We start from the raw sequence: 16,698 nt of genomic DNA on the forward strand, positions 1-16,698 counted from the left end.
AATATATACAGAAAAACTTTAGCTGGCCCCTGAAAGAGTAGAACTCGTACTCAGGGGCGGATTCCCGAATTGAAATTAATAATTATACAATACAATTTGTCTTATGTCTACTATGCAATTATAGTATATAAATTTAAATTAACAATTTTTCAATTTTTATAAAATCCATATATAACTTTTTAAATTGAATACTAGAACTATTAGAATTGACAAGATTAGGATATTTAAATATAAATTTGTTATATATTCTTGGGCCTAAATTACTACTATGATTAAATACTGTAACAGTGTTGCATTTTGGTTCAAACAATCTTAAAGAATTCATACCTTTTGTTTCATAATTATGAAAATACAATTCAAAATTATTTCGATTTTTATGTATGAATTTTATTAACACAATATAATAAATTTGTCTTACGTTAAGTACATTAAAGTCTAAAAACAAATTTTGAGATAGAAAATCAATAGGTTTATGAAGATATATTTTATTACAAAGGTAATTAATGTGTTGGTTCCATTTTACATGATTATCGAAAATTATGCCTAAATACTTAACTTCAGAGGACTCTTTAATAATCGGACATTTACACTGTATACTGTTTCCACCTTACCACGCTTGACGTCAGAGTAGACATTTCATGTGAAAATATTACAGATGTTTTCCGCTTGCAGATCGAATATAGACGTTGAACGTTAAAGATTTTAAAATAGAAATAAATGAAGTTCTTAAAAATTATAAATTTCGACATTACATTTATTCCTCTCCCTATCACCCACTGTTGAATGGGATTCAACGTAATGATAAGACTATGTCTTTCTTTTCGGAGGGTCTCCTATTCTGCTACAGAATTTAAATCCACAAGCTTTGCGTGTGTTAAATATAAATTAGAAAGTAATATGTACGTTTGTACTGACTCTGTAAATGCATGAATTGTAACTGGACGTAGTTCGAAAAGCATACATTTCTCTCCTTCGCTCGAAGGCACCACATTGTATAAAACGATATATTTGCTTTCCAACTTGCTTTCATGTTTGTAATGCTCTTTCATATCTTTGTTTTTGCAGGTTAGCCACTTGGTTGGAGGGTAACAAAATGGCTGCAGCGAATCTCATCCCCTACGCCAGGCATCGGGATGTAAAGCAAGAGATCGTCTAGCGTTAGCAAATATGAAGGGGAGGCGGTTTCCGCCCCCCGCGGCAGCACTTGGATGGTACAGTGACCCAAAGTTGTGTGGTGTTCAGTGTGACACTTTTTACTCTTCAGTGTGCGAGTGAACTCTCTCAGAAAGTGCTACAGCTCGTCAAAACAATTTTGTGACATTGTGAAGAAGATACAGATACACATCCCACAACCATGTTGCCGACAAATGTGATGTCCTTTATGAAAAAGGTAGGATGTAACTTCAAACTAATATTTCATTCATTGCAGTTAGAGGAGATGTTATACGAAGTCTTTTTCTATGAAGGTTCTACTCAAGTGTCTTTCAGTTGCCCATGCGATCAATGGCCAATCCCGTATAAGAATTCGTTCAGTTTTATCCAATCATAGTCAACAATCACTGTAACATTGTCGAAATAATCTTGTAGCACTTGAAACGCAATTGTTTCTGGTTAGTAAGGGGAATATTTGGAAGCCAGTGAAAACTCATCCTCACTGAAGCCTTATGTACAAATTAAGAAATAACTTCACTATAAACAAACTACGAAAAAGCAATTAATATTTTCATCATCAAATAGGTTTACTTTTAAAGGATTTTAATTCTGTAACCGTACTTTCAATTAGAAGACTTGCATGAATTAAGATCCTTGTTATAAAATTTCGAACATTTATTTAGAATTAACATAGGTTAAATACAATTCAGTTTAATAGAATGCAGTACTTCACATAGGTTAAATACATTCTTTAATACAATTCAATACTTCATATATTTTAAATTATAATTCATTCAATACAATTCAGTACTTCACATAGGTTAAATAAAATTCAGTTTAAAACAATTCAATGCTTCACATAGGTTAAATACAATTCAGTTTAATAGAATTCAGTACTTCACATAGGTTAAATACAATTCAGTTTAATAGAATTCAGTACTTCACATAGGTTAAATACAATTCAGTTTAATAGAATTCAGTATTTCACATAGGTTAAATACAATTCAGTTTAAAACAATTCAGTACTTCACATAGGTTAAATGCAATTCATTTAATACAATTCAATACTTCATATATTTTAAATTATAATTCATTTAATACAATTCAGTACTTCACATAGGTTAAATAAAATTCAGTTTAAAACAATTCAATGCTTCACATAGGTTAAATACAATTCAGTTTAATACAATTCAGTACTTCACATAGGTTAAATACAATTCAGTTTAATACAATTCAGTACTTCACATAGGTTAAATACAATTCAGTTTAATAGAATTCAGTATTTCACATAGGTTAAATACAATTCAGTTTAAAACAATTCAGTACTTCACATAGGTTAAATGCAATTCATTTAATACAATTCAGTACTTCACATAGGTTAAATACATTCTTTAAAACATTTCAGTACTTCACATAGGTTACTCGTAAATACAAATCATTTTATACAATTCAGTACTTCTCATAGGTTAAATACAATTTCTGTTTAATACAATTCAATACTTCACATAAGTTAAATACAATTCAGATTAGTACAATTCAATACTTCACATATGTTAAATACAATTCAGTTTAATACATTTCAGTACTTCACATAGGTTAAATACAATTCAATTTAATGCAACTCATTACTTCACATAGCTTAAATGCAATTCAGTTTGATACAATTCAATACTTCTCATAGGTTAAATGTATTTGATATAATAACAAATGTAATACTTAACATAGATTAAATACATTTCAGTTTAATACAATTCAGCGCTTTACATAGGTTAAAAACAATTCAGTTTAATAGAATTCAATACTTCGCATAGGTTAAATACAATTCAGTTTAATACAATTCAGTACTTCACATAGGTTAAATACATTCTTTAAAACAATTGAGTACTTTACATAGGTTAAATACAATTCATTTAATACAATTCAATACTTCACAAAGGTTAAATAAAATTCAGTTTAAAACAATTCAATACTTCATATAGATTAAATAAAATTCAGTTTAAAACAATTCAATACTTCACATAGATTAAATACAATTCAGTTTAATGCAATCAGTGCTTCACAAGGGTTAAATATAATTCAACTCATTACTTCACATAGCTTAAATGCAATTATTCAGTTTGATACAATTCAATACTTCTCATAGGTTAAATGCATTTATTATAATAAAAAATGTAATACTTAACATAGATTAAATACATTTCAGTTTAGTACAATTCAGCGCTTTACATAGGTTAAATACAATTCAGTTTTATATAATTCAATACTACACATAGGTTGAAATAAGCATTCAGTTTAATACAATAATTCAATACTTCACACAAGTTAAATACAATTCAATTTAATAGAATTCATTATTTCACACATGTTAAATACAATTCAGTTTAATACAATTCAATATTTCACCTCAGTCTGCTGTTCACACATTCAGCTGTAGTTGAGATTCTTAACACTAGATGTCAGTAACGTTATAACTTTATTGCCAGAAAAATATAATACAAAGAAATAGAGTGGTCTCGTGCTCAGGGGAGGATTCGTTACGTAATAAAGTTACATGCATAAATTACAATAAAATAACGCCTAGAAAATTAATAAAATAAAAATAATATTATTAATAAAATAAAAATCAATACTTTGTCGGTAGTTCAGATTCTTATCACTAGACGGCAAGTAGTAGACCTACCTAACGCGTAAGTACGTATATAAGGCCGTTCTAACGTACGAAATTCGATATACAAGTGGATTAAATTGAATAAAAAGTCTTATTATTTTTATTTCAATAATACCGTTTATTGAATGCACTATTCGCATAACAGTCTTAGCAAATATCACTTGTGGATCTATATTTTGAGATAATTTCCCACTGGCTTCGCTTCACTCCGCTCTTGTGAAGTTATCGGGAAGATGAAACTCACTTGTGATATTGAGACAATTTTGACTTGGCACTAGTTTCCGCTGTGAAGTAACGGTTAGCACGTCTGACAGTGAAACGAGCGGGCTTCGGTTCAAATGTTGGTTAAAAGCCACCTGGTTGGAGATTTTTCCAGGATTTTCCCTCAACGCAGTAAGAACAAATGCTGGATAACTTTTAGTGCTGGACCTGGGACTCATTTCGCTGGAATTGACCTTCATTTCACTCAGGCGCTAGATAGCTGTTCATAAAGTGTCGTAAAATAAACCAATTAAAAATATAAAAAAAACATGACACTAGTTACAGTTTCTTTGTAAAGGGCATGCAATCTTTGCAAAATAAGTTTTCCTTCCTTGGATTTAAGAAGAATAGTAATATACGTTACAAGAGCGGTATGTTGAAGTTTTCATGTTCTCGGAAATTAAAAAAGCTCAACTACGTTTCGCTTTTTCAATATTTTCCTCGAACATGAAAACAAACATACCGCTCGTGTATCGTACATTATTTTGTGCGAAGATTGTTTATTACATAACTGAAAGACGAATTTCTAATTAGTTGCAATGAAATCTCCATGTTGGTTTCTGTTTAATGACGGCAACTTCGGAACACCAAAATATCTTTCTTCAACATTGTTGCTATAAAATGTTTGCTGAGTTTGCTATACTCCAGCAGGCCGTGATATACGTCTGTCTTTTTTTTTCCCCAGTCTATAGACTAAATGCGAACTTAAAACAAACGGTAAGGTTATGTAATGATTTATTTTTCATTTTAATATTTTAACAATATTATTTATATAACATATTGCAGTAATAACATCGGCATCTGGAATCTTGTTGACTTTTTCACGGCTTCCTTAATGTTACTTGTATCAGGAATGCAATAAGTTTCGTGGAGTAGTAGACTTTACTTAATTTTTGCAAATATTTAAAAACAATAATTAACATTGCAATTTAGGTGAAAATGCAGTGGTAAGTTTCCAATTTATAATTTTTACTATGTTAAAGGTCTCTAAACTAATATGTTAAAAGCCTAAAGCAGTAAAATGAATGTCGCGCTTAAGCGGTAAAAAGAGGAAAATTGTTATGTGTGTTAGGTTGGGAATACTGAATGAGGTGTTTCACACTTACCGCTTATTGGTTCTGTGCAGAAAACAAGCAAATACGTACGATCTCGCACAAAAGACCTTACTATCTTGGCATCGCGATTCGGTACTGAAACGAAGGAATCTAAGCAATATTCTTTTGTTTTTCCTCAAGAATATTAATTTTAAGCTTTCGTTACCATGGTGAAATATCATCGTCGCTTCTCTTGCGTCAAGTTAGCCCATCAGTAGTAATGGAATATTAGTAACTGACTTACATAATGAGCTGAAACACTTGACTGTGAGTTATAGGATGCCATATCAACAGGTTGTTCCTAATGCAAGTCAATGACACTTCAACATTTAAGGTACATTCTGTACTAATGAGCTAAAGGGAAGGCTCTTTGATAATTAAGTCGGTAAAGGACTGAAATTCGATATCAAGCAGACTGTGTGGGATTTGTGAATATTAAAATAGTTGTGAAACGTGTTTATTTTAAGTACTCCGATTCTGTCTTCGCTTTCATGTCTCAGCTCAATATATAGTCACTGGTGTAACTCAGGCGGTAGACTCATTTGCCTGCTGATGCGGATTTGCGCCCGGGCATGTGTTCGATTCTCGCTTTGAGTGATTGCTTGGTTTATGTTTTTTCAGAAGTTTTCCCGACTGCAACGTGAATGTCAAATTTTCACATAGAGAATTTTTAGCATTATCTCGCCAAGTACAGGGACATCATTTTATTTTTACTTCAATTTTTATTGCACCAGAGTTTTTGAATGTACTTCACTCCCACCCTTTCAACTAATGAAGTTCCAACTGTCCTCCACACAGAACAAAGGCCGCATATTAGTAAATATTACTGCAGTGTTCGCGTTTTCCAGTGACGACAGAGCTTTTAATATTGAATCATATTTTCGCACAGGTACTGCCGTCCGTTTCCCTACGTCGCAGCCCGATTTCCCCCACCTGCTTCTGCTAGCCCCTTTGTAAAGGCTAGTGGCTGGGCTGTCTTAGCTCTTTTCTGAAAACATTAATTTCTTTTAGAAATTGGACGTCTACGTAATATTATACAACTGTTAAAAATAAGTTAAATAAAAGGGCCTCGTTAAGTAATTAACTGTCACGTGATTTCCCCCCTTTCTATAATCCTGCGACATAACCCTTGGACGGACAATAGATAGCATGTCTGAGTAATTTTATCTGCGCGGGTCGGGCAGAAGCGAAGATTGAATTTACAGTACGTAAGGTAGGTACTCTTTTATAGAGTAGGTACAGAATTATTTCAACATGAGTTACTAGTACGAAAGACGAAACTGGTAATTGAAATTAGGTACAATAGTCTATAGTGCGATAGTATGCACAAAAGATCTGAAGTCTGTAACGAAATGAACGATCACTGTTTTCAAAAATGTGTTTAAATAACCATATTATGATTATTTTTCAATTTAACTTCATTCTCTATATTGTACGCTAATGTGCTGTAGACAGTATAATATACATTGCATAATGAATACGTTCGCATGGATAGCTGATTTTGTGAGTAAAATCATTTATTGTTAATACTGTATTTTGATTAAACAAAAACCCAATGAAAATTATCAAACTCAAAATCGCGATATTTCCTAGTTTACGTAACTGGATGAACTAATTTTCTTCCCTCCTATATCTAGTAAAGTGATTTGTTTGTATTTTACGCCAGTATCATCGAACTCCAGTCGTAGAAGGGGGTAGCAAACTGTGTTTTCGGTTCTCAACCATTAATCCAAAGGTATATATGATTAATATAAAAATGTTAGTAAAAATAAACTGGTGTCCTTGTACTATCTCATTATCACCAATTATATTGGTGCAATAATCTAATTCTTGATACAGCGTAGTTAAATAACAGTAAAATTTATACTGAAGTGTAGACAAACGTATATGAATAAATGTTATGAGACCTATTTATGGATGTATTTATTTACTTATTTATTTATTTATTTATTATTTTATTATTTATTTATTTATTTATCCTAGTAGAATTGAAATCACCAGGACTCCTATGGGTGGATGGATGGATCGGTGAACGACGTATGGATGGTTGAGTGAATAGCAGGGTCAGGCCTGCAGAACTCGTAAGTAGGGGAAATATGAAGTCAGCCTCATTCCACTTCTATTGGGGATTGTTGACATTCTTTACGTGTGGAAGGTGCATCAGTGGCGGCATGTAATTTTCAAAAGGATTGTAATAAAGTCATTGTATTTAAAATGCGTTATATCGTTTCAAGGTTTACGATTATGCTAGATTTTCTGTCGGTAGTTTCTTTACGATTTCTTTGCGCCTAACCTGCTTTAGATTTTGCAAAACTTTCTCCTATCATCACCTACGGAAACATAAATTTGTAACATTTAAGTAATGAACCTTAAAATTAATATAAAAGTCACTATTCATTTCAATACAAAATGAACGCAACAAGTGATGTCCTTAATTTAAGAGTATATAAATAAATATTGAACATACAGTTCTTAATAATGAACTTACCCGAAAGTTGGTGCATTCCGTAATTGTTAATATGGGCTTTGTTGAAATGTCTTTTAATATTGAAATGACGAGTAGAAATAAATTGGATGGGACATAGTAAATAAGTAATTCTTCCGTCTCCTTCAACAACAAAATAATCGTATTCCCATTTCCTTTGGAAGTAGTATTTCTTCACGGGTTTATATTTTGCCATGTTCAAGTTCTCTTCAAATTGTAGTATGCGTATTCATTCATTCATTCATTCATTCATTCATTCATTCATTCATTCATTCATTCATTCATTCATTCATTCATTCATTCATTTATCGACACACAATTTATATATATATATATATATATATATAGGCCCTACATAGCTAGACCTTCTTACATTATATGCACGCATACATTTTAAAATTTATTTTACATGTTTACATGTATTTTAACTTATTTATTTCCCTTTTCGTTTTTCTCTTACTTTCCAAAGGTATGTTCCTAAGATTTTATTATCTGTTCATTTGTAATTCTTGATAGCGTATTGTGTACCTGCCGCCGCAAGAATGAATGCTGATATAGCCGAGTGCAACTAGAACGCTATGACCACACTGGTAGAAAAGGTGGGTGGGGTAGAAGGGGTACGAAGGCAGTCGCTCTGTGGAGCTGCAATTCTGCAGGCCTGAGCTGGATTAATGGTATGAAGTTTGGTTGGAGGACGGGTGATCAATGGAACGAATTGCAGGTAGATATGAGGTGCCTAGAAGTAAAGTCAGCAATCTCCACTTTTTATATAAACTTATATTATGGCAGCATTGGATTCTCCTTGGTGTTTTATAGCAATCTGCAGAGATATGTGAAGCAAAAGCAGCTGTAAATGGTTTAATTTTCATATTGAAAACCGGGGTTAGAAGCAAAGGCAGCAATCTCCATACTCAAATTTGACAATCTGAGAAGCAAAGCCAGCAATATCCACATTGGCCAATCAGAGAATCCCATGACCATCAGCTGTCTTCTTTCCTTTTTCTCATTGTTATTATTGTTATTACAGTGTCAGTTCTACTTCTCTGAGGTAAAAGTAAACTAAATTACTTTGTTTTAATGAAGACAGCTATCATAAAATTTCCATTAAAATGAATAGTATAGAGAAACATTCTCAAGAGACCAACCAAACATAATCGCAGTGTCCTGGTGAGAGGTGAAAACTTTTACATGCATGACACAGGCTGCTTTAAATACATAACAAAAAAAGGAACTCATGTCACTCAAATGGTTCCAAAACGCATTCCACCTCTACAACCAAATCTTGTGCATCCTTAGAAAATTTCTGATGTCAAACGACTGCTTCAAATCCGCTTCAGTGAGAACTGGCGTCGGGACGCAAAATTGGATTTTTACAAGCCACTAATTGACAATGTTGATGCATTGGACTTATCTAATGAGGTAGACACTAATGACTGTGCATGTGAACTCATGGAAGAATTTCCAGAATTGTGTGTCTAGCAAGATGAACAATAAGACTTTTCAAATGTTGAATATTGTGAAAAAAAAAATTGTATGCTTTGTTATCCCTAAAATAATGTTTATAATTCAGTATTAAATTTGATAAATACACATGACTTCTGAAATCTGCAATAAAACCTGGTAATCTTCCTCATCTTACATGCAAAGATTATAATATCAACATCTGAGAAGCAAAAACAACAATCTCCATATGAAAAGCTTTAATATATTGTTCCACAGTTACTTTGAAGTAAAGATAATATGTAAAATTACTTTTCCGATATCTATTTACATATGAAAATAGTTTTTGATGGAACTGTCGTTCAGTGAACACCTCAAAAAGTTGTTTGCTTCTACTGTAAAATTTTCCAAAGTGGAGATTGCTGACTTTGCTTCTAAGCACCTCATATATGGATCGAACGCTGAGACGTCTGTAGATGGAAGACAAAAGGATGGATGGATACTCGTAGAAGTGTTGGAAGAAAGAATGTATATATGGTTCATAGGAGCGAAGATTGGATTAAGAGGAAGTAGTACAAGGAATTAAAGTAGTGGTATAAAACAGATTAGGTGAAGCATAGATAAATGGAAAATTCAAGTCTTCACAGCTGGATTCATATGGGCGAATGACAAAAAGGCAAGTACCCGCCATTAGTTAAAAAAAATTGATGGCTGAGTGGATCGATGATTGAGTAAAATTGATATCGTTAACAGCCTTATCTTAAAATAATTAATATTACATACATTGCTATAATACTAGAATAATGTTTGATAGATATAACTCTAATTTAATTAATTGATTTGTTTATTGGCTGAAATCCCGTGTTTATTTAAATTAATGTTTTCTACTATGATAGTACATGTCGTGCATTATGTGAAATTGGCCTCTAAAATTAAACTCTAACATGAAACATGAATCTACAAAACAACTGGTAATTACATATCGGGACTACATGATACGAATATATGACGCATATTAACCGTTCGATTAAAATTATTTATTTACATTCTGTAAGCGAATGTAAGATAAATGGACCAAACCGTTATCAAAATATATTTTATAAATTGCGTGGTGTGTTAAGCGTGCCAAGCCTCGGTTTAAATGACACATTCATCAGACACAAATGTCCACAGACCAGTGTGGTTTAACTGCGTAGTTTTTGCTCTGTTTTCTCTGTGTATTGTTAACAAATGACAGAGATTATAAGCGGGAGCGGTCATTAAAATAATAACATAACTTTTAACATGCAGTTCTACAACCGCCATTTCTTCGTTTCACCATTCCTGTATATATTCCAGTTCTAAACAAATGAAATGAGAGAAATTTCAAAATTTCATTTCAGCATTAAAATAATTCGACAGATACATTGCTTTACTATGCTGTATATCGTTCCGTAGAACTAAGTGTGGGTGCAATCACCTGTCGACAGGTGCATAGCTTTACTATTCTGCATATCTTAGGTAGAACGTGTGGATGCGAATACCTGTCGACAGGTGCATAGCTTTACTATTCTGCATATCTTTACGTAGAACAACGTGTGGATGCGAATACCTGTCGACAGGTGCATAGCTTTACTATTCTGCATATCTTTACGTAGAACAACGTGTGGATGCGAATATCTGTCGACAGGTCCGTAGCTTCATTATGCTGCATAATATTTTACATATTGTGACTTTTATTTCTACTTTTAATCACCACACCTGTCAACAATGTGACTTTTATTCTTAATAATTCACCCTACCACAATGGGTACTCCACTCAACACAGCAACACAATAGTCTTTATGGCACTCCACATGACGACATTTATAATACACGTGTATTATTGAGAAGAACAACAATGTACTCCTAATTTCAATTAATGTTCACAAAGCATTAAGTGCAGAACAATACTGTCAGTTCACAGTTCACAATTCGCTTGCCTTGGCTAGTTCTTCTAATTCACTCTTCAAATTCACTGCACATCGAACTCAGATCCTTCGGATGCGTCACCCTCGCCTGGCCACTGCCACAATTACGGACTCACTCAAGTTCACTGCACGTCGAACTCAGATCCTCCGGATACGTCGCCCTCGCCTGGCCACTGCCACAGTTACAGACTCAAGTTCACTGCGTGTCGAACTCAGGTCCTCCAGATACGTCGCCCTCGCCTGGCCACTGCCACAGTTACGGACTCAAGTTCACTGCATGTCGAACTCAGATCCTCCGGATACGTCGCCGCTGTCCAAGACAAGACTTGAAGGCTGACTGAAGACTTACTCGCGATTTATTTTCGTCGGCAACTCACGGTGTTATTTATTTACCACGAACATCTAGAATGTTCTGAGTCGCGAATCTTCTGGACCTCCATAGCAATCCGCTTCCAGATGTTTCCTTACTTCCGCCCAGCCACAGTAGCTTTTCTCCCCCCCTTGCTCCGTACCGTTGCTAGCGTCATGGGGTTCGTCTCAGTGTTGCCAACTCAGAATTCCATTTACCGCTGCACAAGCTTAAAAATACTGCTAAACTATAGTTTAAAAAATCCAGACTTTTTTCTTAACATATCACTTCCATATTTGAAAGGCAAACTATATAGTTTTAGGAATTTTATGTAAATATAGACTAAATTATGTAAAATGTGTATCACTTTATAGGCTCTATGTTCTATGTGCAATCATGTTCATCCTCTTAAGGTAAGCGTTCACTACATCGTATCACACGCATCGGACGAATCGCACGGATCGGAAAAAGACTATCTTTGCTGTAATTGTTACGTAACCGCGTTCACTACATCGTATCGTACGCATCGCCTCTCGGCAAATCCGTCCACGTTTCTCGGATGGGCAACTTTTCCGATGCGTGCGATCATGGCCTTCTTTAATAAATCAATTTTAATTGGTCAACTGTTACTATTATGTTGTGCCATGTTCAGTGTCGCGCCAAAATGGCAGATGGAAACTTATTTCGCGTGTAGAAAATTGCGAAGAATTATATAATTTGAGGCGTTCTCATTACAGTAATCAAGTCATTTCTTGCAAATATATTATGTAACCAATATTTTTTATTTTCTTCCTCTTCAATTAAGACGCATGAAGCAATTACAAATTCTTATTCGCTAACAGACGTAATTAATAGACCTAACCTCAACTCCTTTGCTTTCAGTAATGTCAATATCGTACGACGTCATGTTTTAAACAGCTGATAGGGGAATCCGATAAGGCGATGAGGTGAAGCCGTTACAGTGAAGGCACTGCACTTAAAATATCCGTTGCGTGCGATTCGTACGAGGAGTGCGATACGATGTAGTGAACGCTTACCTTTACAGGAGGGATTATGTACAGCCCTGCAACTGGCGAGATGATTCTCTTTCATTACCCGACTTGTATCCAGCCATTGTACTTAAATAGAAGAAATATACTCGTGTCGTGTTTATTATGAAAATATTTTGTGATAAGGTGATGTTTTTAAATTATTATTATTATTATTATTATTATTATTATTATTATTATTATTATTATTATTTGTTTATAATTTAACTCAACTAAAAAGGGCTGGATACAAACCTCCTCTCGCTCACTACTGATAAAACTATATTAATAACGTTTACTATAAATAAATCATGTTTGTCTTCGATTAATCTAAATCAAAATTTAGTTATCCGTGCCCTCAGTTAGCAATTTGTAGATGCTCAAAAATCAAACCAAGTAAAATACCTAGGTATTATTATAGATCAACATTTACGATGGGATTATCATATAAAATATCGGTATCTTAAACTACGTAAAACAATTTATAAATTTGTTTCACTAAAACATTTTATGTCAAAAATAACATTAAGGCAAATTTAAAATATATAATCTCCCTCTGCCGGAATCATCAAAAAAGCCAAATAAATAGCTAGTCGCTGACGATAAAATTCTGTAGCTGACCGTAGTCCTGAAAAACACCACATTTAGCTACAAAACCGCTGACTTGGTAACACTGGTTCGTGTTTCCGTTTCCCCGTGTCGTCCTTCTCGCCAGATGCGCGCGCAACTCCCCGACGCGACCAGAATATTCCAGACGGATGCCACAGTGTTTAATTATTTAATATCCAGCATTGGTTGTTTGTATGCTTCCATTGCGCAACTTGATCAAATCCATATCGCCTTTACCACCTGAACTAGTAGCCGTACCCCTTATGTGGTGAGGCGTTGCGTCACAAAAAGTATTTTGTAAATTTTTTTTTAATTCCATCTTACAGTGTGCAGAACTTTTGAAATGACCGTCGTATTGCCATTAATTAATTAATTTTGACTCGTTTCAGAACGTTGTTTTGATGGCAAGTAAATCTGTATATGGCTATGTTTTGTTTATTTACGTCATGAATGGAAGTGTGTGAACTAGTTATTAATGAGTGTTTGTGTATTGCCGTCCGCCGTTCAAAATAATAAATTGGAGCAGATAAAAGGGACTCTGTCACTGATATGTTTGCAGTACAGTCAGCCGTGTTTCTTTGTTGAGTTACAAATTATAGTAATATTGACACACCACTAGGTGGCAGCAATAGCTAATGAAGCTCGTCCAGTGTGAGGGACGCATTATGCAAATATATCTGCATTAATATATGCGATTGAATTCCAGAACAGGTATAAATGACAATCACGTGACTGGCTTGTTCAGTCTTGTGTGGACTCATAATTGCGGTAATATAGTCAATCAGAAATTTCAATCAAATTATATTCAATATTCTGACAGTCGATGAATGAAATTAGCTCAGAGATCCTTGCTAATATTTACGTTAGTATATATTGTCGGTCTTACAAATAAAATCTCTTATGCAGACGTTTAACTGTCTTATACTTACACAATGAATAGCTCGTTTATAAGTCGTGTGTAAATTCCTTACTAATATGAAGTAGTGGGGTCATTTGCAAAATATGTATAACAAATGGACGATTGAGAATGTCAAAATTAAAGTACTATTTAGTGCATATTCTGCATGTATTAATATAGTGCAATGTCTCCGCCATAGTAATCAGCCACTGTACACACACCTTCCTTTACAGGACTGTTTTGAATGATGTAACAGACATGACGGAGTAACAGATCTGACAGGTAACAGACATGACAAAGCAAACATAAGCATGTGCTAACCTAAAATTTTTTCGCTTAAAAATCTTCAAAATAGCAACTCAACTACTGCACACGTGCACTATTATGTCCTCTTGATCTTGACTATATATGTTGTTATTTGTGGAAAACACAACACAAACAGATCTGACAGAGTAAAAATGCACGCTTAGACTAAAACATAAAGCAAGAGTATGACACACAAACTCGCCAAATAAAAATGGGTGAACATAGCAGTACAATCAAAATGACTCTTTGTGCATCATCTTGGCTTGTGCTGACATCTGTGGGATTTCTTTTTCAACTGTGTATCCATAGGAATAGAATGGTGTAACAGACCTGACTGACTTACTGGACTAGAGTAATTATGCAATAATATTTAAGGAAATTTAAACTCAGATTTAAATAAATTAGTTTTGATAATGTCAAATGTTTCTTTGATTTTTTCTCAATTACATTATTAAACAAACCTTTATCTGGACATAATCATGCTCCATTTAAAAAACGTACCTAGTATGGACATAGCATTTTAGCTGTTACTATGAGAATTTTATTTTATTTTCGTGAAATATTTCACATGAAGGAAATAATTCTTGTGACGTTTACTACATTAGTAGGTATTGAAACTACTCACTGTTAGGAATTTATAACTCTATCGTTATAAATGCAATAATGGGAAGGGTAAGAATTGATGGACGTCATTTGTTATACAAATTCTGCAAATGACGTGTCGTGTATAACAGTACAACTGTTACACAGCTACGTCATAGTTTCGACATTACTTCATTACGAAAGGTAATAGAATAACTGTGGTTCTCTATTGCATCCGATAGTGCAGCTAATGTGCGGCGCTAAGTATCGATAGTACAACTGGGCCTGATCGATTACCACGTTATATTTCGGTCAACGAGTACAGCTATGGCAATATAATTCTAATTATTCTGTGCTCTTTGGTTTGTTCTTCTGTGGTTACAAGGCTTAAACTAGGTTTTCTTCAATGAAAATCGCTCCAACATTATCATCCTCAAAAATTCTAGCCCACACATTGATCTTCTGAGGAAATTGAGTATTATCTTCATGGAACACATGAGGATTTTCATTGTCCCAATAACTACAATTGAAGGGTTCAGAACCATAGTGGGCCAAGCGCCATTTACTAAAACCGTAGAAAACCAGGGTTAAAATGAAGTTATTACCATAATTCAATGGAAACGTATAGTAAGTAATATAAATTATGCACATTAAAACTAAATGATATGTCAATATCCATTAAACTATGGTAATCATTTAACTTTAACCTTTTCTTTCTCCGTTTTTAATAACTGGCGTTTGGCCCACTATGGCTCTGAACCCTTCAATTGTGTTTTTTGACAAATCCATTTAAGAAAATCGTCGCTTCATCACTAAAGGAAAATTTTTTGTCAAATTTGGATCATCTTGAATTCTCTGAGTCATCTGTTCACAAAATTCTGCTCTTCTGTCAAAATCGTCTTCGTTCAGCTGTTGGTGACTTTGTATCTTCTAGGGGAAAAATTTGTTAATTTTCAGCACTTTATGTATGGAACCAACCGAAATGTTTGTTACAGCAGCAACTTTTGGAATGGAGGTGGTGGGTTCAATAATGAAATTACCTAGTATTCCAATCTGCGAAGTTTCATCGAGTTTTATACGTTGGTGATGTGCTTTATTGCACACAGAACCGTTTCTTCAAATTTCCTTATTAGATCTATGACACATCGGTGACTTACGTTTTTCTCAGGATGCCTCTCCTTGAAAGCTCTAGCATTTCTACGAGCGCAATTGTTTTCAGCTCCATAAATAAATATGATTTCTGTTCTCTCTTAAAGGGTATACACCATTTTACAATAATTTAATACCCGAAAACAACAAACTATTACAAGAAATGTTCAATGGTTTTTGTAGCTCGAGCTATAATCAACAGTAACAATAATAGGGATTGCCAGGCAACGATATAAAACAAAATATGTGAAATAAATGAATGAGGTGTACAGGTATAAACAATTGAATACTCTTTCATATCTATAATCTATAATAATAATAAATCTGTAGCCGAAATTTTTCTGGTAATTTTCGATTTTCCAAAAATAATTGGTCCTAACATATATAATTAACCACCCTGAAACCGAAAATCGCTTTTTTGAAATTTTTGTTTGTATGTCTGTCTGTCTGTCTGTCTGTCTGTATGTTTGTTACCTTTTCACGCTATAATGGCTGAACGGATTTCGATGAAAATTGGAATATAAATTAAGTTCGTTGTAACTTAGATTTTAGGCAATATGGCATTCAAAATACTTGATTTAAAATGGGGGTTATAAGGGGGTCTGAATTAAATAAATCGAAATATTTCGCTTATTATTGATTTTTGTGAAAAATGTTACATAACAAAAGTTTCTTTAAAATAATTTGCGATAAGTTTTATTACTTGAAAATTTTTGATAGGACTGATA

General features: G+C 33.7%; 1 protein-coding gene across 1 annotated transcript in view; it reads left to right on the top strand.

Moving 5' to 3' along the window:
- The window catches only part of Fife (regulating synaptic membrane exocytosis protein fife), a 1,049,884-nt gene that overhangs the window by 289,001 nt on the left and 744,185 nt on the right, over nt 1-16,698 (top strand). Inside the window, exon 3 of the mRNA XM_069845197.1 lies at nt 1,066-1,390. Coding sequence (XP_069701298.1) covers nt 1,355-1,390 — 36 coding nt within the window. The 5' untranslated portion in view covers nt 1,066-1,354. The remainder of the gene's footprint in view (nt 1-1,065; nt 1,391-16,698) is intronic.

This window comes from Periplaneta americana, chromosome 14 (genome assembly GCF_040183065.1).
Source record: "Periplaneta americana isolate PAMFEO1 chromosome 14, P.americana_PAMFEO1_priV1, whole genome shotgun sequence".
Taxonomy (NCBI): domain Eukaryota; kingdom Metazoa; phylum Arthropoda; class Insecta; order Blattodea; family Blattidae; genus Periplaneta; species Periplaneta americana.